Source organism: Nerophis lumbriciformis, linkage group LG23 (assembly GCF_033978685.3).
Source record: "Nerophis lumbriciformis linkage group LG23, RoL_Nlum_v2.1, whole genome shotgun sequence".
Classification (NCBI taxonomy): Eukaryota; Metazoa; Chordata; class Actinopteri; order Syngnathiformes; family Syngnathidae; genus Nerophis; species Nerophis lumbriciformis.
This window is the reverse complement of record NC_084570.2, coordinates 6,314,616-6,340,710: the sequence shown is the minus strand read 5'-3', so window position 1 is coordinate 6,340,710 and position 26,095 is coordinate 6,314,616. Positions and strand designations below refer to the sequence as shown.

The window sequence follows — 26,095 nt, the reverse complement described above, 5'->3', positions numbered from 1 at the left end:
TACTTGAGTAGTTTTTTCACAACATACTTTTTACTTTTACTCAAGTAAATATTTGGGTGACTACTCCTTACTTTTACTTGAGTAATAAATCTCTAAAGTAACAGTACTCTACTCTAACAGTACAATTTCTGGCTACTCTACCCACCTCTGGCGACAGATAGTCATTTTTCCTCCTGCTCCGGCCCGAGGTGCACCAAATAATAATACAAATCAATTTAATGAAGTCAAATACAAATAAGGCAACAAGAGAAGTATCCCACACGTCTCTATTGTAAAGTAAATGTGTACAGCCGGTATGGGCATCTACAAACCCCGTTTCCATATGAGTTGGGAAATTGTGTTAGATGTAAATATAAACGGAATACAATGATTTGCAAATTCTTTTCATCCCAAATTCAATTGAATGCACTACAAAGACAAGATATTTGATGTTCAAACTCATAAACTTTTTTTTTTTTTTTTGCAAGTAATAATTAACTTAGAATTTCATGGCTGCAACACGTGCCAAAGTAGTTGGGAAAGGGCATGTTCACCACTGTGTTACATCACGTTTTCTTTTAACAACACTCAATAAACGATTGGGAACTGAGGAAACTAATTGTTTAAGCTTTGAAAGTGGAATTTTTTCCCATTCTTGTTTTATGTAGAGCTTCAGTCGTTCAACAGTCCGGGGTCTCCGCTGTCGTATTTTACGCTTCATAATGCGCCACACATTTTCAATGGGAGACAGGTCTGGACTGCAGGCGGGCCAGGAAAGTACCCGCAGTCTTTTTTTACGAAGCCACGCTGTTGTAACACGTGCTGAATGTGGCTTGGTATTGTCTTGCTGAAATAAGCAGGGGCGTCCATGAAAAAGACGGCGCTTAGATGGCAGCATATGTTGTTCCAAAACCTGTATGTACCTTTCAGCATTAATGGTGCCTTCACAAATGTGTAAGTTACCCATGCCTTGGGCACTAATGCACCCCCATAGCATCACAGATGCTGGCTTATGAACTTTGCATCGATAACAGTCTGGATGGTTCGCTTCCCCTTTGGTTCGGATGACACGATGTTGAATATTTCCAAAAACAATTTGAAATGTGGACTCGTCAGACCACAGAACACTTTTCCACTTTGCATGAGTCCATCTTAGATGATCTGGGGCCCAGAGAAGCCGGCGGTGTTTCTGGATGTTGTTGATAAATGGCTTTCGCTTTGCATAGTAGAGCTTTAACTTGCACTTACAGATGTAGCGACGAACTGTATTTAGTGACTGTGGTTTTCTGAAGTGTTCCTGAGCCCATGTGGTGATATCCTTTAGCGATTGATGTCGGTTTTTGATACAGTGCCGTCTGAGGGATCGAAAGTCACGGTCATTTAATGTTGGTTTCCGGCCATGCCACTTACGTGGAGTGATTTCTCCAGATTCTCTGAACCTTTTGATGATATTATGGACCGTAGATGTTGAAATCCCTAAATTTCTCGCAATTGCACTTTGAGAAACGTTGTTCTTAAACTGTTTGACTATTTGCTCACGCAGTTGTGGACAAAGGGTTGTACCTCGCCCCATCCTTTCTTGTGAAAGACTGAGCATTTTTTGGGAAGCTGTTTTTATACCCAATCATGGCACCCACCTGTTCCCAATTAGCCTGCACACCTGTGAGGTGTTCCAAATAAGTGTTTGATGAGCATTCCTCAACTTTATCAGTATTTATTGCCACCTTTCCCAACTTCTTTGTCACGTGTTGCTGGCATCAAATTCTAAAGTTAATGATTATTTGCAAATCATTGTATTCCGTTTATATCTACATCTAACACAATTTCCCAACTCATATGGAAACGGGGTTTGTACATCAACTATATGATTTGCCTGAGAAGCTGGACAGGACAAAAACAAAAACAAAAAGAAAGAAATCACTGAGATAAGGGATGGAACACACCTGCGTCCACCTGCAGCAGCTTGAAGATGAATTTCAACTAAATGAGACTATAATGTGATTTATGACCAGAATTTCACTACAATAAGTGCAAGATCTGAGGTGATGCCCCTTCTCACCCCACCCTGGAGGAAGGGCATCTCCAACACATTATTAAACAGAGTAAAAAAAAAACAACAACCTGTGTGCAAGGAAGACGAGGTGTGTACAGTTGACAGAGTGAAAGCCACGATGTAGGTTAGCAGAGTAATCCTTTAGGCCGCAGTGAAGATGTCAGTAGGCTAAAGATTACTCAATATTGATGGCGACGTGTTGACAATGGCAAGCCTGCTTGGAAGCTTTAGTGCGAGATTGCATACAAATACCAGACTCGCCCGCCGTTGCGTTTTGTGAGGAAGGAAGCCATTAATTCAACGAGCAAATAGTCTGGAAAGGTGCAACACAATGAGTCCCGGAGAGCCGACGTGAAACCTCGTTTAGTAATCCGGACAGAATGCTGAACTCACCCAGTTCTCTGCGGGATGGTCCGTCAGTCGTAGCCGCTGTTTGCAGCCCGGACTGGGAATCCGTCACCCTCGCTTTTCAAAAGGGTTCCACTCTCAAGGACGGACGCAAGTTGTTCGCGGTATTCGCCATTAAGACAAATGTGTGGGGGGAAAAACGGTGCATGAAGCCTTTCAGGGCTTTCTGTAAGGACAATAAAGGGCAGCGCGCCGCCTCCTGGAGCTTCCTGCACCGCCGCTCGGCTCGACCGCGCCATCTTCAGGTAAGAAGTGGAAGCCAGCAGGTAGTTTGTGTTCATTTTCACCAGGGCGAATATTCTCAATTTAATTTAGCAAAAACTCGTGCCGGTGTCTGGCGTGGTTTAGACGCAAAACACGCTTATGCAGCGGGTTCGTACGGGGATCCAACCAGCATCGATTAGCAACATGCTAAGCTAACCGGGTTTTTCTACACACAAGTTTTAGAATGGTTTTAAGTCAAGATAGCCATCAAAGATGTTCTGTTGAAAATGATAAAAGCCAGTTAAAGAATATCTGTTTAAGTGTTCATTCCCATAAGATAAGTTTTTCTTTTTTTAGTATTTGCCATCTGGGAGGAGCTCAAAGTAAAACCGCTGCTCCTCCACATCGAGAGGAGCCAGATGAGGTGGTTCGGGCATCTGGTCAGGATGCCACCCGAACGCCTCCCTAGGGAGGTGTTTAGGGCACGTCCGACCGGTAGGAGGCCGCGGGGAAGACCCAGGACACGTTGGGAAGACTATGTCTCCCGGCTGGCCTGGGAAGGCCTCGGGGTCCCCCGGGAGGAGCTGGATGAAGTGGCTGGGGAGAGGGAAGTCTGGGCTTCCCTGCTTAGGCTGCTGCCCCCGCGACCCAACCTCGGATAAGCGGAAGAAGATGGATGGATGGATGGAGTATTTTATATACAATTTTATTATCACATTTGATTATATTTTGCAATGTACTATGCTGTAGCCTGTTTGTTTTGATATACTATTTATATGTTGAAAATTGTAAAAGCCAGTTAAAAACATATCTAAGTGTGCATTCCCATTATATAACGTTTTCATTTTTTTAGTATTTTATATACTGTTTTTATTATCATATTGTATTATATTTTGCAATGTTTCTGTTGTTGTATCACGCGTTAGCCTGTTTGTTTTAATATACTAATGTTCTGTTGAAAATTGTAAAAGCCAGTTAAAGACATATCTGTAAGTGTGCATTCCCATAATATAACTTTTTCATTTTTTGAGTATTTTATATACTATTTTTATTAACATATTTTATTATATATTGCATTGTTTCTGTTGTTGTATCACACTTAGCCTGTTTGTTTTGATATAATATTTATAATGTTCTGTTGAAAATTGTAAAAGCCAGTTAAAGACATATCTGTAAGTGTGTATTCCCATAATATAACTTTTACATTTTTTTAGTATTTTATATACTATTTTTATTATCATATTTTATTATATTTTGCAATGTACTACACTGTAGCCTGTTTGTTTTATTACAGTAATGTTCTGTTGAAATTTGTAAAAGCCAGTTAAAGACATATCTGTTTAAGTGTGCATTCCCATAATATAACTTTTTCATTTTTTTAGTATTTTATATACTATTTTTATCATCATATTTTATTATATTTTGCAATGTTTCTGTTGTTGTATCGCACCATAGCCTGTTTGATATACTCTGTATAATGTTCTGTTAAAAATGGTCAAAGCCAGTTAAAGACATATCTGTTTACTTGTGCATTCCCATTATATAACTTTAATTTTTTCAGTATTTTATATACTATTTTTATTATCATATTTTATTCTATTTTGCAATGTTTCTGTTGTTGTATCACACTGTAGCCTGTTTGTTTTGATATACTATTTTGTTCTGTTGAAATTTGTAAAAGCCAGTTAAAGACATATCTGTTTAAGTGTGCATTCCCATAATATAACTTTTTCATTTTTGTAGTATTTTATATACTATTTTTATTATCATATTTTATTATATTTTGCAATGTTTCTGTTGTTGTATCACGCTGTAGCCTGTTTGTTTTGATTATACTATTTATAATGTTCTGTTGAAAATTGTAAAAGTCAGTTAAAGACATATCTGTTTAAGTGTGCATTCCCATTATATAACTGTTTCATTTTTTTAGTATTTTTTATATACTGTTTTTATTATCATATTTTGTTATATTTTGCAATGTGTCTGTTGTTGTATCACGCTGTAGCCTGTTTGTTTTAATATACTATTGTTCTGTTGAAAATTGTAAAAGCCAGTTAAAGACATATCTGTTTAAGTGTGCATTCCCATAATATAACTTTTTCATTTTTTGAGTATTTTATATACTATTTTTATTAACATATTTTATTATATTTTGCATTGTTTCTGTTGTTGTATCACACTTAGCCTGTTTGTTTTGATATAATATTTATAATGTTCTGTTGAAAATTGTAAAAGCCAGTTAAAGACATATCTGTTTACTTGTGCATTCCCATTATATAACTTTAATTTTTTTAGTATTTTATATACTATTTATTATCATATTTTATAATATATTTTGCAATGTTTCTGTTGTTGATCATGCTGTCGCTTGTTTGTTTTGATAAACTATTTATAATGTTCTGTTGAATATTGTAAAAGCCAGTTAAAGACATATCAGTTTAAGTGTGCATTCCCATTATATAACTTTTTCATTTTTTTAGTATTTTATATACTGTTTTTATTATCATATTTTATTCTATTTTGCAATGTTTCTGTTGTTGTATCACGCTGTAGCCTGTTTGTTTTGATATGCTATTTATAATGTTCTGTTGAAAATTGTAAAAGCCAGTTAAAGACATATCTGTTTAAGTGTGCATTCCCATTATATAACTGTTTCATTTTTTTAGTATTTTTTATATACTGTTTTTATTATCATATTTTGTTATATTTTGCAATGTTTCTGTTGTTGTATCACGCGTTAGCCTGTTTGTTTTAATATACTAATGTTCTGTTGAAAATTGTAAAAGCCAGTTAAAGACATATCTGTAAGTGTGCATTCCCATAATATAACTTTTTCATTTTTTGAGTATTTTATATACTATTTTTATTATCATATTTTATTATATTTTGCAATGTTTCTGTTGTTGTATCACGCTGTAGCCTGTTTGTTTTGATTATACTATTTATAATGTTCTGTTGAAAATTGTAAAAGCCAGTTAAAGACATATCTGTTTAAGTGTGCATTCCCATTATATAACTGTTTCATTTTTTTAGTATTTTTTATATACTGTTTTTATTATCACATTTTGTTATATTTTGCAATGTGTCTGTTGTTGTATCACGCTGTAGCCTGTTTGTTTTAATATACTACTGTTCTGTTGAAAATTGTAAAAGCCAGTTAAAGACATATCTGTTTAAGTGTGCATTCCCATAATATAACTTTTTCATTTTTTGAGTATTTTATATACTATTTTTATTAACATATTTTATTATATTTTGCATTGTTTCTGTTGTTGTATCACACTTAGCCTGTTTGTTTTGATATAATATTTATAATGTTCTGTTGAAAATTGTAAAAGCCAGTTAAAGACATATCTGTTTACTTGTGCATTCCCATTATATAACTTTAATTTTTTTAGTATTTTATATACTATTTATTATCATATTTTATAATATATTTTGCAATGTTTCTGTTGTTGATCATGCTGTCGCTTGTTTGTTTTGATATACTATTTATAATGTTCTGTTGAATATTGTAAAAGCCAGTTAAAGACATATCTGTTTAAGTGTGCATTCCCATTATATAACTTTTTCATTTTTTTAGTATTTTATATACTGTTTTTATTATCATATTTTATTCTATTTTGCAATGTTTCTGTTGTTGTATCACGCTGTAGCCTGTTTGTTTTGATATACTATTTATAATGTTCTGTTGAAAATTGTAAAAGCCAGTTAAAGACATATCTGTTTAAGTGTGCATTCCCATTAAATAACTGTTTCATTTTTTTAGTATTTTTTATAAACTGTTTTTATTATCATATTTTTTTATATTTTGCAATGTTTCTGTTGTTGTATCACGCATTAGCCTGTTTGTTTTAATATACTAATGTTCTGTTGAAAATTGTAAAAGCCAGTTAAAGACATATCTGTAAGTGTGCATTCCCATAATATAACTTTTTCATTTTTTGAGTATTTTATATACTATTTTTATTAACATATTTTATAATATTTTGCAATGTTTCTGTTGTTATATCACACTTAGCCTGTTTGTTTTGATATAATATTTATAATGTTCTGTTGAAAATTGTAAAAGCCAGTTAAAGACATATCTGTTTAAGTGTGTATTCCCATAATATAACTTTTACATTTTTTTAGTATTTTATATACTATTTTTATTATCATATTTTATTATATTTTGCAATGTACTACACTGTAGCCTGTTTGTTTTATTACAGTAATGTTCTGTTGAAATTTGTAAAAGCCAGTTAAAGACATATCTGTTTAAGTGTGCATTCCCATAATATAACTTTTTCATTTTTTTAGTATTTTATATACTATTTTTATCATCATATTTTATTATATTTTGCAATGTTTCTGTTGTTGTATCGCACCATAGCCTGTTTGATATACTCTGTATAATGTTCTGTTAAAAATGGTAAAAGCCAGTTAAAGACATATCTGTTTACTTGTGCATTCCCATTATATAACTTTAATTTTTTCAGTATTTTATATACTATTTTTATTATCATATTTTATTCTATTTTGCAATGTTTCTGTTGTTGTATCACACTGTAGCCTGTTTGTTTTGATATACTATTTTGTTCTGTTGAAATTTGTAAAAGCCAGTTAAAGACATATCTGTTTAAGTGTGCATTCCCATAATATAACTTTTTAATTTTTGTAGTATTTTATATACTATTTTTATTATCATATTTTATTATATTTTGCAATGTTTCTGTTGTTGTATCACGCTGTAGCCTGTTTGTTTTGATTATACTATTTATAATGTTCTGTTGAAAATTGTAAAAGTCAGTTAAAGACATATCTGTTTAAGTGTGCATTCCCATTATATAACTGTTTCATTTTTTAATTATTTTATATACTGTTTTTATTAGCATATTTTATTATTTTGCAATGTTTCTGTTGTTGTATCACGCTGTAGCCTGTTTGTTTTGATATACTATTTATAATGTTCTGTTAAAAATTGTAAAAGCCAGTTAAAGACATATCTGTTTAAGTGTGCATTACCATTATATAACTGTTTCATTTTTTAAATTATTTTATATACTGTTTTTATTAGCATATTTTATTATATTTTGCAATGTTTCTGTTGTTGTATCACGCTGTAGCCTGTTTGTTTTGATATACTAATGTTCTGTTGAAAATTGTAAAAGCCAGTTAAAGATATATCTGTTTAAGTGTGCATTCCCATAATATAACTTTTTCTTTTTTTGAGTATTTTATATACTATTTTTATTAACATATTTTATTATATTTTGCATTGTTTCTGTTGTTGTATCACACTTAGCCGGTTTGTTTTGATATAATATGTATAATGTTCTGTTGAAAATTGTAAAAGCCAGTTGAAGACATATCTGTTTAAGTGTGCATTCCCATTAAACTTTTTCATTTTATTAGTATTTTATATACTATTTTTATTATCGTATTTTATTATATTTTGCAATGTTTCTGTTGTTGTATCACGCTGTAGCCTGTTTGTTTTGATTGTACTATTTATAATTGAACCATGTGAAGCACTTTGTGGGCTCTCTCTGTGAGAAGTGCCATATCGATAAAATGTACTCACCTGCTATTATTCTTTAATTTATCCGCTTTGTCACACTTTAAAAAAGACGATACTTGTTTAGCGTCGGCTAGCCAGCTAACTGTTGCCATAACAACACAGGAGAGGGCGAGACTGGTCACGTGACCCAGCAAGATGGCGACCACATTGCAGAATGGATGGTAATGTGTGAGTACTTCGCTTTTATCAGCTCCCCGTTAGACGGAATCGCCGGTGCGTGGTTTGACTTTTTTCTCGGCGGGGTTTGTCATGGTTTGACTAGACAGCGTTTCATTCTTAGCGGTTTTAAAATTGCCACCAGTTGTGTTTAGTCTTGTCAACTAATGCAATAAACCTGCTAATGTTAGCTCATCGCTCATTGCTGAATCATTTGTTTATGCGGATTTTTCTATGCTGGCTGCTTTCCAATTCAGACTTTTGGTGACGACTTGTTCTTATTCTTGTGTGTATCTGTTTTTTTTACAGGGTTTAAAGGCCTGGGATTTGGATGTGATTTCTCTATTGTTCATCTCCATCATCAAATTACAGAATCACGATGGCTCTGAATGTGTTTGGTAAGCAACACCGTGTTTAACATTCTGGCCTAATCTAATTGATTTAATTGAATGCTTTTGTTCTCGTCACTGATAATGCACGCCTCTGCAATGCAGAATATATTGTTGTCAACACTGCAAAAAGTCAGTGTTCAAAAACAAGAAAAAAAATATACAAAAATTAGGGGTATCTTATTTTAACTAAGCCAGTGGTTCTTAAAGGGGAACATTATCACAATTTCAGAATTGTTAAAACCATTAAAAATCAGTTCCCAGTGGCTTATTATATTTTCAAAGTTTTTTTCAAAATTTTACCCATCACGCAATATCCCTAAAAAAAGCTTCAAAGTGCCTGATTTTAACCACCCGTCCATTTTCCTGTGACGTCACATAGTGAAGCCAACACAAACAAACATGGCGGAAAGAACAGCAAGCTATAGCGACATTAGCTCGGATTCAGACTCGGATTTCAGCGGCTTAAGCGATTCAACAGATTACGAATGTATTGAAACGGATGGTTGTAGTGTGGAGGCAGGTAGCGAAAACGAAATTGAAGAAGAAACTGAAGCTATTGAGCCATATCGGTTTGAACCGTATGCAAGCGAAAACGACGAAAACGGCACGACAGCCAGCGACACGGGAGAAAGCGAGAACGAATTCGGCGATCGCCTTCTAACCAACGATTGGTATGTGTTTGTTTGGCATTAAAGGAAACTAACAACTATGAACTAGGTTTACACCATATGAAATACATTTGGCAACAACATGCACTTTGAGAGTGCAGACAGCCCAATTTTCATTAATTAATATATTCTGTAGACATACCCTCATGTCAGAAGGCCAGGGAAGCAGGGTCGATATTCTTCTCTTGATCATCTTCGGGACGGTGTGAGCCAAGACATCCAGGGGGATTTAGCTCGCTCGTCTGCGGGAACAAACTGCCGCCATTGCTTGCCGTGCTAGCGAGGTCCTTTGTCCCTGAATTGCTCACACACTCCGGCAGATTCAATGGGGGTCTGGCGGCAGATTTCTTTGACTTTATCGTTGGAAATGCATCTGCTTTGAGTGTCGCAGGATATCCACACATTCTTGCCATCTCTGTCGTAGCATAGCTTTCGTCGGTAAAGTGTGCGGAACAAACGTCCAATTTCTTGCCACTTTCGCATCTTTGGGCCACTGGTGCAACTTGAATCCGTCCCTGTTCGTGTTGTTACACCCTCCGACAACACACCGACGAGGCATAATGTCTCCAAGGTACGGAAAACAGTCGAAAAAACAGAAAATAACAGCTGATTTTACTCGGTGTTTGAGAAAATGGCGGATTGCTTCCCGATGCGCCGTCACGTTGTGACGTCATCGCTCCGCGAGCGAATATTAGAAAGGCGTTTAATTCGCCAAAATTCACCCATTTAGAGTTCGGAAATCGGTTAAAAAAATATATGGTCTTTTTTCTGCAACATCAAGGTCTATATTGACGCTTACATAGGTCTGGTGATAATGTTCCCCTTTAACCTTGTTGGAGGTACTGATCCCCACCAGTTTCATCTGCGCATTCACCGAACCCTTCTTTAGTGAAATATATATATATATATATATATATATATATATATTTTTTTTTCAAATTCAAGAAAAAGTCGTATGTGTTTTTACTGGTGCACAAAATGAACCGTGCATGAACATCACCTTGTTCAAAGAACAAAACCAACACAGTGCATGAACTCATAACAAATTACACACCTTACACACATTACCATGAATTGATTCACGTGGACCCTGACTTAAACAAGTTGAAAAACTTATTCGGGTGTTACTATTTAGTGGTCAATTGTACGGAATATGTACTGTACTGTGTAAACTGTACTGTGTATTCTCGACCTTTGCAATCTTATAGTAAAAGTTTCAATCAATCAAAAAGCCTGCAAATCAGATGGAAAATTAGAGGGAACATTGTTTGGGGGTATCCATAATACGCTGATAGGGAGAAGTTTTTATTTACACGATAAGTCGGATGTCTCTTTACCTCCGTGGCGGAGGCTCCGCCGAACCCCTGAGGCCGACTCACCGAACCCCTAGGGTTCGATCGAACCCAGGTTAAGAACCACTGAACTAAGCAAAATTATCTGCCAATAGAACAAGAAAATTCGGCTTGTCATGACTTTCCAAGTAAAATTAGCTCACCTCAATGAACCCCAAAATACCTTAAAATAAGTATATTCACACTAATAACAAGTGCACTTTTCTTGGTAGAAAAAAAATGAGACCTTTTTGCTCAATATGTTGAAAAATATTCTTAAATTAAGTAAATGCTAGTGCCATTATCTTGACATAATGATATGCGCTCGGCATCATGATTTTTTTTTCATGATGAAGTAAGAAATTATTACTTTAAAAAAGTAGTTTTATACTTGTGAGTGTTGATGACACAGCTTTGCAACAGTTGATATTCTAGTTCCAAGCATGTTTTACTCAATATAGGTCATACAATCTCAGCAACAAGCTGTAATATCTTACTGAGATCATTTAGGACCAAAACCCTTAAAACAAGTAAAACACTCTAACATAAAATCTGCTTAGTGAGAAGGATTATCTTATTAGACAGAAAATAAGCAAATATCACCCTTATTTGAGGTATTTAATCTTACTTAGATTTCAGTTTTTGCAGTGAATCTCTCTATATTGTGTGAAGCCATAAACTTGGAAGTTTAGCAAAGCTCTCAATAATTTTAACAATACACTTCATAGGTAAACTCACTACACCATGGGCTGCCACATTATAAGGACACAGTAAATGCATAATGCAGGCCATAGACCAGGGGTGTCAAACTCATTTTAGATCGAGGGCCACATGGAGAAAAATCTACTCCCAAGTGGGCCGGACTGGTAAAATCACAGCACGATAACTTAAAAATAAAGACCACTTCAGATTATTTTCTTTGTTTAAAAATAAAACAAGCACATTCTGAAATTGAACAAACCATAATGTTGTTGTTTTTTGGTTATACTTACATGATGCGGTTAATAGTATTCAACCTTTATTTGTCGTTATTTATACTTTCTGAATAAATGATGTGATAATGTTCATCAGTCAACTCATTGGTGTTAATTTTCAATCTATCAAGATAAAACAATTAAATTAAAATTAAATTACAGGATGTACTGATGAACTAACATCATGTGGTTTATTTGTTTTACATACATAGCAAAGATACAAATAATTGCTACTGCGACATCTACTGGACACATTTAGAACAGCAGTTTATTTCATTCAAAAATTTTGGCAATTTTTTTTATATTTAGTAAACTCATCCCGCGGGCCGGATAAAACCTGTTCAGGCCCGCGGGCCTTAAGTTTGACACCCCTGCCATAGACCGTTGTATTTGTTGCTATGTGCAGTAGTGTGACTCTAAAATACAACCTCTGACAGGGATAATTTGATGCATTGACATACTGTAAACAGCCTTGTCCAGGGTAAGTTATTTTGAAGACAGGATACCAGGATGGTCGCTGTTACAAAGATAAGGCCCGTGTAGTGAACACAGAATACGCCAAGGCAGGAAACGTCTGTTAGTTTTGACTGCGCTGAGAAAAGAAAATATGAATATCCATCACTCAATATGTCTTGTCCTCATTCATTTTATTTTGGGAATAGCTGGAGTTGAACCTCAAGTTCAGTTGTAGAGGAAAATGTATTTAGAAAGGCAGTATTCTTACAGATGTAAGTTCAAGTAACTGGAGAGTATTGTTGCCTGTTCTTCTCAAATCAGTACATTTTTATAACAGATTTTAAGTATAAAAATGATATTTATTATTTTTGCGTCCTCAGACCATGATGAATACAGACCACCAGTGTGGAAGTCTTACTGTAAGTATCAGTGTTCTTTCATGTTTTTTGTGTCATGACTTAATTTTCTTTTATTCACCATCATATCATGTACTTCTGAACATGTAATATTGGTTTACTTGAAAATTGTAACCATCAGTAAATGCTCAGACTCTGACAAAGTGTAGGGTGGATTACACTTTCCTTTATTCTACTTCTTTTTGGACATGTTGAATTGTGCAAGTATAATCACGTGATGTGCTTTGTTTAGCATTTTCAAAAATAAACCGAAGTATAACAATAACACAATTAAAACTTGCAGTGTATCAGCTCCAGCAGGAGGCGCCACACCCACGCAGGGTGACATGCACTAGTGAGGTGAGAATTCTAATTTGATTATCTTCATTATTATTATTATCATTGTTATGGACTATCTCACGGCGTGGCTCAGGTGGTAGACTGATCGTCCAGAAACTTTAGGGCTCCTGGTAAGATTCCACCTTCAGCCAATTTAGTCACTGTCATTGTGTCCTTGGGTAAAACACTTCACCCGATTTGCTCCCACTGACACCCACACTGGTGTAAAAAAGTGTGTGGCAGGCAAAATAGATTCTTAATCTCAGTGTGACCTTCCTGGCAGTGACGTGCGGTGAGGTTCATGGCTGGTGAGGCACTGACTTCATCACAGTCAGATTTACAAACATATGAACCCTAAAGAGTATCTTATTCACCATTTGATTGGCAGCAGTTAACGGGTTATGTTTAAAAGCTCATACCAGCATTCTTCCCTGCTTGGCACTCAGCATCAAGGGTTGGAATTGGGGGTTAAATCACCAAAAATGATTCCCGGGCGTGGCGCCGCTGCTGCCCACTGCTCCCCTCACCTCCCAGGGGGTAAACAAGGGGATGGGTCAAATGCAGAGGACAAATTTCACCACACCTAGTGTGTTTGTGACAATCATTGGTACTTTAACTTAACTTTAACTTCACACATACAAACTGTAGCACACAAAAAAGCACATTTAGTAAAAAAAAAAACATTATTATGGTCTTACCTTTACTTATAAATGAAGTCCATGCGCCGCTGTTGTGCTGGATTATTGCACCCCCGCCGTAGAATGCACCCCCTGACGGGAGTGTTATATCAACTAAAGCCCTCACTTAAACTTTCCACGTGCAAGATTGAATCTATTTAAAAAAGTGTAACCGAGGGTTTATAAATGTCGCCTATACTACAAAATAACAAACACGGAGGCTCCAGTTTACACGAGGACCACTTTATTTACCTTCTTTCAAAAACCTCCGCTCCGCTCCAACGTGTCATCACTTCCGCTCTTAGCGCCTTCAAAGTAAGAGCTCAAGGTATATACTGTATAACAGCGCATAACAGGAACTTAACATTACAAAGAGGAAAGCCCATAAAAATAGGTTACAAAAGTTATTAATAAGAAGCCAATAAGTTCAAAAACAATAATGTTCGTGTTGGAGGAGTTGTGAATTATGTACACCTGCAGTCTGCAGGTGTACCTAATGTTGTGGCCCTGCAGTCATTCACAACTCCTCCAACACGAACATTATTGTTTTTGCACTTTTTGGCTTCTTATGAAATAACTTTTTTAAATAGATTCAATCTTGCATGTGGAAAGTTTAAGTGTGGGCTTTAGTTGATATAACACTCCCGTCAGGGGGTGCATTCTACGGCGGGGGTGCAGGAGGCGGGATTACTGCGAGCCTCTGCCAGTGCGTCTTTTGCAGCCGTTTTATGATCGCTCAGCACAAGAAATACGTTACACACATACAGTTGTTGACAAAATACACTGTACATTATATACCTCAGCTAACTAAACTATGGAAATGTAAAATATAGTTCATATAGCAATACGGTCTCACTGCACAGCAGGCCAGCAGTTAGCCGAGTCCGCAATTCATGGTGAGGCACTGAATGACGTGCCTCAACTGGCTGCTGTTCACCGCACCGTCTCTTCTCAGTATTTGAACGGCAAATGTGAAAATTCAGCGATTTTGAATAAAAATAATCTAAAACTGGTGAAGTTAAATGGAAAATAACTTTATAGTATAATCACTGGATACATATGACAATTTGATTAATTTTTTTTCTTTTTACATTTTTTTTCTTTCCATGATGGCAGGTGAGGCCCCGCCTCACCTGCCTCCAGTGACCGCACGTCACTGCTTCCTGGGTAAATAAAGGTTAAAAAAAACAAACAGCCAGTCAGTTCTTACAGTACCAATGTTGACAAGTAGGAATTTTGAGACAATTATATAAACCAGCACAATATTATTTTTCACTTTCTCATTTCGTTTCTTTCTTGTTCCCAAATGCTGATGTGTGTATGAATGCATCAACACCACATCTTAATAAATCCACCAAATTAAGGATAAACTGTCAAGTTCTTTAGTTTAAACACACACATCTATACCTTTGCCACTTTAAACCAATTTATCCCAAGGAAATCTACCGTATTCATGCCGCTCTGTGCGATCGTACGTAATGCACATGCCAGAAACCGCCACGGTCTCCAGGATTTTACTACTACAGTTGGTGATGACCGTGCTAATTCTAATGTGGCCCTGCACCTGTGGTAGTTGGCACTGAATTTTTTCCCTCCCATCCTTGTGACACCCACTAAAGAATGCCGTCCAGGAAAATTGCCCATGTGGCCCATATCTAAAATTGCCACTACTTACGTTTGCACAATGTGATAATTGAAAGTCAACCATAAATATTTGTCTGTGTGTTGATTTAGAACCCTGACAGTACTTTTGTTCAAGGCAACGAAATATGCGGCTCTTTTTGTTTGACTCATACAATCATCTTTGCTCTTTCGCACACGCCAACTCACCCGCTGGTTGAAAAAAATGTTTTGTTATGTAAGGCCAGCATCATCTCCCAAACTTTAAAAAACAATTTTTTATGCTTTATGATTGGTCATAACATGTATTTTTCTCTTGTAGGTGGACAACCGGCCAAAATACTATGGAAGAGAGTGAGTCCCTGCTCTTTAGTGATGCTTAGTTGTGAGATATGTCAACTTAATTCCTTTGTACAAACTTCAGATGTGTGTTGTGTTCAGGTACCATGGGATGATTTCCAGAGAGGAGGCCGACCAGCTCCTGAGTCAGGCTGAAGGCAGCTACCTCATTCGAGAGAGTCAGAGACAGCCGGGCACATACACCCTGGCGTTAAGGTAGGCACACTCCTTGAATGGTTTCCACAAGCCAAACATTAAGACATGGAGAGTCAGTACATCCCCCTGAGAGCCAGTGTCCTCTGCAGTGGACGTTTGTGTTTTGCATGACAGCTATTTTTTTCTGTAACTTGTAACTCTGACAAAAGAAATAGACCAAAAATAAATGTCCACTGCAGAGGATGCTAGTTCTCAGTATGCAATATGGCTACCGTGAATGTGAACCATCATCACGCATCTGAATGAGCTGGATTTAAAGTGGAGCATCACTATTCATAGCTGTGTTCCACCTGCACACATCCAATCCCATGTTCTCCCTGTGGTTATAATTACCTTCCATAAATACTCCTCCGTGAAGGAAACATTTGATTTTGGGTTAATGATCTTACAATGTTGATCCACTAAGGACTAAAGAAAAAAAAAGTGTTGGCCCAGTTTTTGTCCCTGTACTAAAAGTCATTAAGAAAAAGTCCAGATTTTGTTTCCCGTCACCTGGTGCAGGTTCGGAAGCCAGACCAAAAATTTCCGCCTTTACCACGATGGGAAGCACTTTGTTGGGGAGAAGAGGTTTGAGTCCATCCATGACCTGGTCACAGATGGCCTCATCACACTTTACATTGAGACCAAGGTAAGGGAGCAGCTGGGTTGACTATTTTTTACATCAAAGTTTCTATTCTAAAAGAGTGTTATCTTTTTGTTAGGCAGCTGAGTACATCGCTAAAATGACCATTAACCCAATCTATGAGCATGTGGGCTACACCACCCTCAACATGGAACCCACACTGAAGAAACACGTGCCACACAGCCTAGAAGCCCCCGATGGCCCGATGCCTATCAAAGACGACCACAATGCTGAAGAGAGGGTGAGGTTGATGAAGATTATTGATTCCAGATAACCTACAGTATAGCCACATCGCAATCTCATGAGGCGAGGTGACCTGAAGTGTATTTTGTACGCCGCTGGTGGTGCGGGTGAGAGGGTCCTGTGTACGTCTGCACTTTCCTAATTAGAGAGTATTGCGGATGAAGCAGAATGGAGATGCAAGATCAAACAAGAAAGGTGAAAGACAAGTGTTTAGCTCCACGCCATTCTGTCGAGGGACCATTTTGTTTTAACGATTAAGTGGCAGAAAGAATCGCCGTAATCTTATTGGTTCGCTCTCCTCCCAATGACCGGTAACTCTTCCCCACACTCGCCCTCCCTCCTTGGCTCAGTGTAGAGGTGGCACATTTACTCATCCATGTGGGCTGAAGCACTCGCCTTCAACAGAGTGATGCATGCGTCAGTCTACTTTCAGAGATGTAGAAGATAAGCACTAGGATTTTCTGGCCGACCTGTAGAGCAGATTTGTCTGGACTGGCTGATCGTTGGAGGGTCCTCACACATCTTTTTCAGATACAGCTTTTCTTCCGAGTCTACAGCTTGCTCCCGGTATTTGTGAATTAGTGAAGCAGTCAGTGTACCACACAGGATGCCGAACAGCGAGGCTCTTATCGTTTGGAGAGGTAAAAAACAATCGGGTAGGCGGGCTGAGAAGCGCGTCCGTCAAAAAGGTTCTTTGTTTGCGGCCGCCCTTGGTCTGAAAGGCAGTAGCAGTGACTCCGTTCTAAAGCTGCCGGTCTCTGGCGGCGCTTTAAACCATATGAAGTCGCCATCTAAACCCACATCCCCGTCCACCTTCTGGCCGCCAATCCGATCTTTTGCCCTTTCGCAGCTCACGTCACTAGTGCGGCGAGCCACGCTGAGGGAGAGCGACATGGTGCCCAAATACGAGAAAGTCCACAACTTTAAGGTGAGGTGTTTTTGTGTGTGTGAGCACAACTTGTGTGTGTAATCGTGTTGCGCATCTGTCATCAGGTTCATACATTTCGTGGCCCTCACTGGTGCGAGTACTGCGCCAACTTCATGTGGGGGCTCATCGCTCAGGGGGTCAAGTGCGCAGGTAACCCTCACACAGACACATACATGCAACTCGGGGTGGGTATCGTTTACATTTTAATCCATATGAGTAGCAAATCAGTACTTGAAAAACGAAGCCGGTGCCTGACTGGTACTTAGAAAATGGAAAGCATGCACATTTTTGTTGAAAGAAAACAATCATGTTTTTTGGAATTTTGTGAAATTCAAGTGTAATTAAAATACTTCAATTATAGTCGTAACAGCCGGACATTATCGCAATATTTGAATTTTCGCAAAGTAGGAATCCTTAATTATAAATCAAATATTTTCATAGCGAAAACATGAATAAAACTGATAGTTCACCACCTTCTAAATGTGTTTTTCAATATTGTGAGAGCCCTCTAGACATGAATTAACACTCTTTTACACTGCCTGAGGCTGAGCCAATCAGTGGCCACGATACTGAACAGCGCGCTCCGATTGGTTTGGTCTCTTCCAGTGGCCAAACCTATGGTAGTATTGCTAGTTTTAGTTTATTTAGTCATTTATATGCTTGGAAATTTAGGACCAAAACATTTTTGAATATGCTTTAAAAAATCTGCGATGTGGTAAGGCTGCACTATTTGAACCGTGATGTGGCAAGGGTTTGATTGTTTATACAGTGAATGTTAATGAAGTCATACACCCCAAAACAAGAAATACAATTGTCATCAATTTTGCAGCAATAGAGAACATAGAAAACGTGCAAAAGGCGACTTTTGTAATATTCATCTTCATAATTACTGTGATTCGTGAATGCAACCTCGCTCACCATCATTAGCCACGTGTACATGGGCTACATTTATTTAATCTGATCATAATTTGGATTAGAATGTTCCTGAATATATATATATATATATATATATATATATATATATATATATATATATATATACATATATATATATATATATATATATATATATATATATATATATACTCTGAAAAATGACCTGATTATGACGTGCATTTTTATGCATCACACTTTAAATCGGAATACTTTACCTTCACATGCACAGTACCATACCATAAACGAAAAGATGCGTTATTGCTTGTGCTATGGCGCCATCTCTAGGACGAGTTTGCTCACTACAGGTGCTAAAAAAGCGGTGACTCACTGTAAACAAACATGGCTTTGTGCATTTCTGCTTGTCTGACGCTGTCACTGTAATTTTTCCTTCTGTTCACTGCTTTTGTTTTTGCTAGTCCCGTTTTTAGGGCAACAAACTCAACAGTATATAACGCCTCTTGTATACATGTTGAATGGCGGGAGCATACTTGCCAACCTTGAGACCTCCGAAATCGGGTGATGAGGGGGGCGGGTTTGGTGACGGGGCAGTGTTTGGTGGTAGCGGGGGGTGTATATTGTAGCGTCCCGGAAGAGTTAGTGCTGCAAGGGGTTCTGGGTATTTGTTCTGTTGTGTTTATGTTGTGTTACGGTGCGGCTGTTCTCTCGAAATGTGTTTGTCATTCTTGTTTGGTGTGGGTTCACGGTGTGGCGCATATTTGTAACAGTGTTAAAGTCGTTCATACGGCCACCCTCAGTGTGACCTGTATGGCTGTTGATCAAGTATGCGTTGCATTCACTTATGTGTGTGTAAAAGCCGCATATATTATGTGACTGGGCCGGCACGCTGTCTGTATGGAGGAAAAGCGGACGTGACGACAGGTTGTAGAGGACGCTAAAGGCAGTGCCTTTAAGGCACACCCCCAATATTGTTGTCCGGGAGAATGGTTGCCCCGGGAGATTTTCGGGAGGGGCACTGAAATTCGGGAGTCTCCCGGGAAAATCGGGAGGGTTGGCAAGTATGGGCGGGAGGCAGCAGCAAGACAATCGCTTCTTTCCGATGCTATTTAATTTAGTCCCCCATCCACCAGCAAAGTATAACGGACCTCAAAAACATGCGGCGTAAGGATAATTTCAACCCGAATTTCGGAAGATGTGTTTTCATGCGCTACAATCTGAATGACTATTGGCATAAACCACCCGTCTCGATCGGAATTAAATTTTGATCGGAATGTGTGTGGGATCGGGTCAGAATATTCTGAATGGCATGTTTACATGAAACATTTTTATTCCGGTTAGGCTTTTAATCGGAATAAATGTTTCCATGTGCGCAAAGCTACTGTCATTAATGCAAAGTGAGGAAGTGGTGTTGTGGTGGCTACTGGCTAGCTTTGCACTGCTATAAGGCGCTATGAGGGCTGCTGTTGGTGTGTTAAGGTTGGCAATAAAGTTTAAAAAGAACATTTAAAATTGTGCTTCTGTCGGTACGCTAAATTACTTAAAAGACGTTACATACAATCAGAGGTGGGTAGTAACGCACTACATTTACTCCGTTACAACTACTTGAGTAACTTTTGGGATGAATTGTACTTCTAAGAGTAGTTTTAATGCAACATACTTTTACTTTTACTTGAGTATATTTATAGAGAAGAAACGCTACTTTTACTCTGCTCCATTTATCTACATTCAGCTCGCTACTCGCTGCTGATTTTTATCGATCTGTTAATGCAGGCTTTGTTTGTTTTGGTTTGTCAGACAGACCTTCAAAGTAGGATCTATCGCATGCCTGCGTTTCACCAATCAAATACAGTCACTGGTGACGTTTGACTCCGTTTCACCAATCAAACAGAGCCAGGCGGTCACATGATTAATTGCACATAAAGTTTCAGCGGCAACAAGTTTAAGCTTACGTGAACTCAACGTCAAATTTGAGGAAGCACATCGCGGTAAGTAACGTTAGTAGATATTTTGGCTGTCACCGTAGGCTGATGTTAGCTTCCCTGCTATGAATCACTGTGAAATGTACATCGTGTGGGGACATTTATTAACGCACTGCAGCCTCATAGAGAGACAGTCAAAGACACACACACCCACACACACACACACACACTCATGCATAGAAACACCAATCAGAAGTGCACAGTGTGTTCCCAGGTGCAGCCCACACCTATCAGTTTATGATTTGCATAAAGGCTAGCTTGTTATTTTCCTTTGTAATCTCTGCTTACTGAGCCTATGGTGCTGTTAAGTTATTGTGGCTCAATTTGCCTTAATTTTTTTATGTTAATGTATTATTATTTAATATATATTATTGTTTTAGTTGCTTAAGAGATATTCCTGACTCTGAATTTGCTCATTGCTATTTTTATGTTTTTGTGCATTATTTGTTGCCGTCATCATTAAACAAACCGGTTACTCATCAGTTACTCAGTACTTGAGTAGTTCTTTCACAACATACTTTTTACTTTTACTCAAGTAAATATTTGTGTGACTACTCCTTATTTTTACTTGAGTAATAAATCTCTAAAGTAACAGTACTCTTACTTGAGTACAATTTCTGGCTACTCTACCCACCTCTGCATACAATGTCATCGCCAAGCACTTGTTTTAGTTTGCTGCAACTGCATTCATTTTGCACCGAAATTAAGCACCCACAGCTTCTTCTTTTTTCGGTCTGGGTACTACCGCTTACGCTGGCACTGGTGCTTTTATGTAACTGGGTTTCAGTGCCCAGCCCTACATGCAAATAAACTAAACTTCTTGTGTGCGTCAGACTGTGGGTTAAATGTCCACAAGCAGTGCTCCAAAGTGGTGCCCAACGACTGCCAGCCAGACCTGCGGCACGTTAAGAAAGTGTACAGCTGCGATCTGACCACGCTAGTCAAAGCGCACAATACCAAGAGGCCCATGGTGGTCGACATGTGCATCCAGGAAATTGAAGCCAGAGGTGAGCGGCGTCGAGAGCTGACTGAAGCAGAGCCTGCTTGTGATCACTTTTTGTCGTTTTAACGGTGGCCTCCTCCTGCTCTCCAGGTCTCCATTCGGAGGGTTTGTACAGAATATCGGGTTTCAGTGAGCTGGTTGAAGATGTCAAGCTGGCGTTTGATAGAGGTGAGAGAAGCAGGAAGTAAACTGGCAAGCCCCTCCCTGTCACTGTATTGTATCGACAGATGGCGAGAAGGCGGATATCTCATCAAACGCCTACGAGGACATCAACATCATCACTGGAGCGCTCAAGCTCTACTTTCGAGAGCTACCCATTCCCCTTATCACATACGACGCCTACCCGCACGTCATAGACTCCGCAAGTAAGCCCTCACCACTTCACAGGACACGTTTTAAGGACTTTATTTATGTTCTTCCTTTTCTCTTTGCAGAGAACACGGATGCAGAAAAGCGCCTGGAATCTCTTCATGAGGCCTTGAAGCTGCTGCCGCCAGCTCACTGCGAGTCACTGCGGTACCTCATGGCGCACCTCAAAAGGTTACCTTAATTCAGTTAAAATCATCATGACACTGTTCCCAACAGTAAACCCAGATTATATGTACGTTTGTACCGCAGGATGATTAGGTGGGAGGGTAAACAGGTTTTGATCAACTGGAAAAAAAAGAAGAAAAAAAAGGTGAAATGCAGTGAATTAAAACAATACTGACAATGCTAGGACTTGCATTTATCGGAGTATAAGTCGCTCCGGAGTATAAGTCGCACCAGCCGAAAGTGCATAATAAATAAGGAAAAAAACATATATAAGTCGCACTGGAGTATAAGTCACATTTTTGGGGGAAATGTAATTGATATAACCCAACACCAAGAATAGACATTTGAAAGGCAATTTAAAATAAATAAAGAATAGTGAACAACAGGCTGAATAAGTGTACGTTATATGAGGCATAAATAACCAACAGAGAACGTGCCTGGTATGTTAACGTAACATATTATGGTAAGAGTCATTCAAATAACTATAACATATAGAACATGCTATACGTTTACCAAACAATCTGTCACTCCTAATCGCTAAATCCCATGAAATCTTATACGTCTAGTCTCTTACGTGAATGAGCTAAATAATATTATTTGATATTTTACGGTAATGTGTTAATAATTTCACACAAGTCGCTCCTGAGTATAAGTCGCACCCCCGGCCAAACTATGAAAAAAACTGCGACTTATAGTCAGAAAAATACGGTAGTTGTTAGTAGGGATGATGTTCGAAACCGGTTCTCCCGGTTGTTCGATAAGAAAAGAACCGATTCCATGGACTCGAATCCCTTTTTGAGAACCGGTTCCCGTTATCGAGGCCACTCTAGTAAAGAAAAAGAGTTGGTTCTTTATTCGAATCCCTGGGAACGAATCCCTTCCCACAGGAAATGCCCTGTGGGACGGCAATGTTATGCCCATTTGATTGTAGACTCTTACTGACACCTCGTGGCGATATGAAAATACTACGCGTCATTAGTTTGGGCACTTCCAGGTTGGCGACGTCTGTTCAGTTCATGAGACAATTGAGAAGTAGACAAGTTGTGTTAGCTCTTACGAGCATTGGAAAAGATAAGTCTGTAAGTAAACTGTTTAACTTGTTTATACAACTCAATATTAAAGGCCTACTGAAATGCGATTTTCTTATTTAAACGGGGATAGCAGATCCATTCTATGTGTCATACTTGATCATTTCGCGATATTGCCATATTTTTGCTGAAAGGATTTAGTAGAGAACATCGACGATAAAGTTCTCAACTTTTGGTCGCTGATAAAACGTGCCTGGTATGTTAACGTAACATATTATGGTAAGAGTCATTCAAATAACTATAACATATAGAACATGCTATACGTTTACCAAACAATCTGTCACTCCTAATCGCTAAATCCCATGAAATCTTATACGTCTAGTCTCTTACGTGAATGAGCTAAATAATATTATTTGATATTTTACGGTAATGTGTTAATAATTTCACACATAAGTCGCTCCTGAGTATAAGTCACACCCCGGCCAAACTATGAAAAAAACTGCGACTTATAGTCCGAAATATACGGTACTTGGAGAGACAAGTTTTTTTTAGGTGGTACTTGGTTTGAGAACCACTGTATTAAACGATGGCTTTAACAATAATAATGACATGTGAACATGTCAAAAATCGCTATCTTTAACAACTTAATCGAGATAACATCTTCAAAGACATGAACAAAATATTTTAATAAATATTGCATTATTTGCATTTTGATGTATTCATATAATAAAAGTTAGCTCAATTATCGATGTTCTGATGTCATAGTGCCAGAATTGCGAGTGTGACAATGTGATCAAATTTGTGTGTTGTATTATCAATTTTAAATTAGTCTGTGCTAACGTGCGTATTTAAAAATATATATATATATATTAGGGCTGCGAATTTTTGGGAGTCCCACGATTCGATTCAATATCGATTCTTGGGGTCACGATTCGATTATGAATAGATTTTTTTCCATTCAACGCGATTCTCGATTCAAAAACGATATTTTTCCGATTCAAAACAATTCTCTATTCATTCAATACATAGGATTTCAGCAGGATCTACCCCAGTCTGCTGACATGCAAGCAGAGTAGTAGATTTTTGTAAAAAGCTTTTATAATTGTAAAGGACAATGTTTTATCAACTGATTGCAATAATGTAAATTTGTTTTAACTATTAAATGAACCAAAAATATGACTTATTTTATCTTTGTGAAAATATTGGACACAGTGTGTTGTCAAGCTTATGAGATAATAAATAAATGATAAATGGGTTATACTTGTATAGCGCTTTTCTACCTTCAAGGTACTCAAAGCGCTTTGACAGTATTTCCACATTCACCCATTCACACACACATTCACACACTGATGGCGGGAGCTGCCATGCAAGGCGCTAACCAGCAGCCATCAGGAGCAAGGGGTGAAGTGTCTTGCCCAAGGACACAACGGACGTGACTAGGATGGTAGAAGGTGGGGATTGAACCCCAGTAACCAGCAACACTCCGAGATGCGATGCAAGTGTAACCCACTGTTACACTATTCTTTTTAATTTAAAACATTTTTTTAATTTTTTTATAAATGTCTAATGATAATGTCAATGAGGGATTTTTAATCACTGCTATGTTGAAATTGTTACTAATATTGATACTGTTGTTGTTAATATTAATTTTTGTTTCACTACTTTTGGATTGTTCCGTGTCGTGTTTGTGTCTCCTCTCAATTGCTCTGTTTATTGCTGTTCTGAGTGTTGCTGGGTCGGGTTTGGTTTTGGAATTGGATTGTATTGTTATGGTATTGTTTTGTTGGATTGATTAATACAAATTTTTTTTTTTTTTTTAAATCGATTTTTGAATAATGAGAATCGATACTGAATCGTACAACGTGAGAATGGCGATTTGAATTTGAATCGATTTTTTTCCCACACCCCTAATATGTATATTTATATTTTTTTAATGGCTCTTCTTTTGCCATTTTTGATCCCTCTGGTCTCTTACCTCAGGGTGACCCAGTGCGAGAAGGAGAACCTCATGTCCAGCGAGAACCTGGGGATCGTGTTTGGTCCCACGCTGATGAGAGCGCCTGGGCTGGACGCCATGACGGCACTCAATGACATCCGCTACCAGAGGCTGGTGGTGGAAACGCTCATCACCAACGAGGACGTGTTGTTCTGAGAGGCGTCAGAGCAAGCAGGGGAGGGACAAAGGAGAGTGACCAATGAAGTGCATCTTGTTCATCACGACAGGAACACCTGCAGGAAGCTACATAGAAATTTTAGAGGGAAGATATTTCAAAAAGTGCAAACACTGAGCCACATTGTGTTCGAGCAGTCAAGAGGATGCTGTATCTGCCTTCTTGTTGGGTTCAACTTTCTTCCAATTCAACCTGGAGCTTGCTATCATGAGCCACAATTAATCGATGTATTGCAGTACGGTATCCATGGCAACCACAGTAGTAGCAACTCCCTCTTGTTTTTTGAAAAGAAAAATGTGATTGTATCTCGCTAAAGCGTAACCTAATGCCACAGAGCAGTGTTAACTCTATGAAGAATTGTGTTGCAATGTTCGTTTTCTTCAATACAGTAGTGTCATTTGACAAAAGGCCAAGTGCAGTCAAGATGCGTTTTGCTTGCCTGTGCACACAAAATATGTGATTTCCACCCCATTTTTGTCGGGGCAAGGGGACACGATTTATCTCTTAGTTGCAAGGCTTTTCATGAAAAAATTTAAGGTGGTTAAAAAAACACCTTACTGCTGGACTGTTGTAACAAATGAAAGTGCATTTTTCTATTATATTTCGTGTCTGTCATGTGATTTTTAAAAACGATATATACTGTAAAAACTGTTTGATTTCCTCATGTGCTAAAACCACCAACATTGATGAGCTGAACCTGATGACCACTAATAACCCTTTTATGATCCGTGACACATCATAAGAATGTTACTTTGTCATTGCTGTACACTATTTTTTTCTATAATTTCTGCATGAGGGAATTAAATTATTAAACATGCTGTTAACTATGAAGTGTGTTTATTTTACAGCACTCATCTCACTACGTTGTCATTTCCATAATTTTGATATTTCTTCATTGAAGATTTTAAAAAAGTCAGCTTTAA

General features: G+C 37.9%; 2 protein-coding genes across 6 annotated transcripts in view; one reads left to right on the top strand and one right to left on the bottom strand.

The window, feature by feature from the left end:
- LOC133622482 (FERM, ARHGEF and pleckstrin domain-containing protein 1-like) overlaps nt 1-2,566 on the bottom strand; it is a 114,825-nt gene extending 112,259 nt beyond the window's left edge. For both annotated transcript variants that reach the window (XM_061985268.2, XM_061985269.2), the window contains exon 1: nt 2,426-2,566. The gene's annotated coding sequence lies outside the window, so the exon portion shown is untranslated. The remainder of the gene's footprint in view (nt 1-2,425) is intronic.
- LOC133622483 (N-chimaerin-like) lies at nt 2,527-25,999 on the top strand. Of its 4 annotated transcripts, none has more exons than XM_061985274.2 (15): nt 2,527-2,685; nt 8,673-8,761; nt 12,565-12,603; nt 12,884-12,939; nt 15,538-15,569; nt 15,657-15,770; nt 16,272-16,398; nt 16,472-16,633; nt 17,486-17,563; nt 17,629-17,713; nt 21,270-21,443; nt 21,530-21,607; nt 21,667-21,804; nt 21,874-21,979; nt 24,982-25,999. In XM_061985274.2, exons 2-15 carry the CDS (start codon nt 8,743-8,745, stop codon nt 25,151-25,153), a joined length of 1,380 nt encoding a protein of 459 aa, XP_061841258.1. In that variant the 5' UTR covers nt 2,527-2,685; nt 8,673-8,742; the 3' UTR covers nt 25,154-25,999. The 4 variants fall into 4 exon arrangements, with proteins under 4 accessions (XP_061841258.1, XP_061841256.1, XP_061841254.1 ...); XM_061985272.2 differs by lacking the exon at nt 2,527-2,685 and adding an exon at nt 8,060-8,368; XM_061985270.2 differs by lacking the exon at nt 2,527-2,685 and adding an exon at nt 8,060-8,375.
- The last annotated feature ends 96 nt before the right edge of the window (nt 26,000-26,095 follow it).

Excerpts from the sequence above, each read along its gene's own strand:
- LOC133622483 (XM_061985274.2), top strand. Across the intron at positions 17,564-17,628 it reads AGAAAGTCCACAACTTTAAG|GTTCATACATTTCGTGGCCC; the intron begins GTGAGGTGTTTT and ends ATCTGTCATCAG. Across the intron at positions 21,444-21,529 it reads CCAGGAAATTGAAGCCAGAG|GTCTCCATTCGGAGGGTTTG; the intron begins GTGAGCGGCGTC and ends CCTGCTCTCCAG.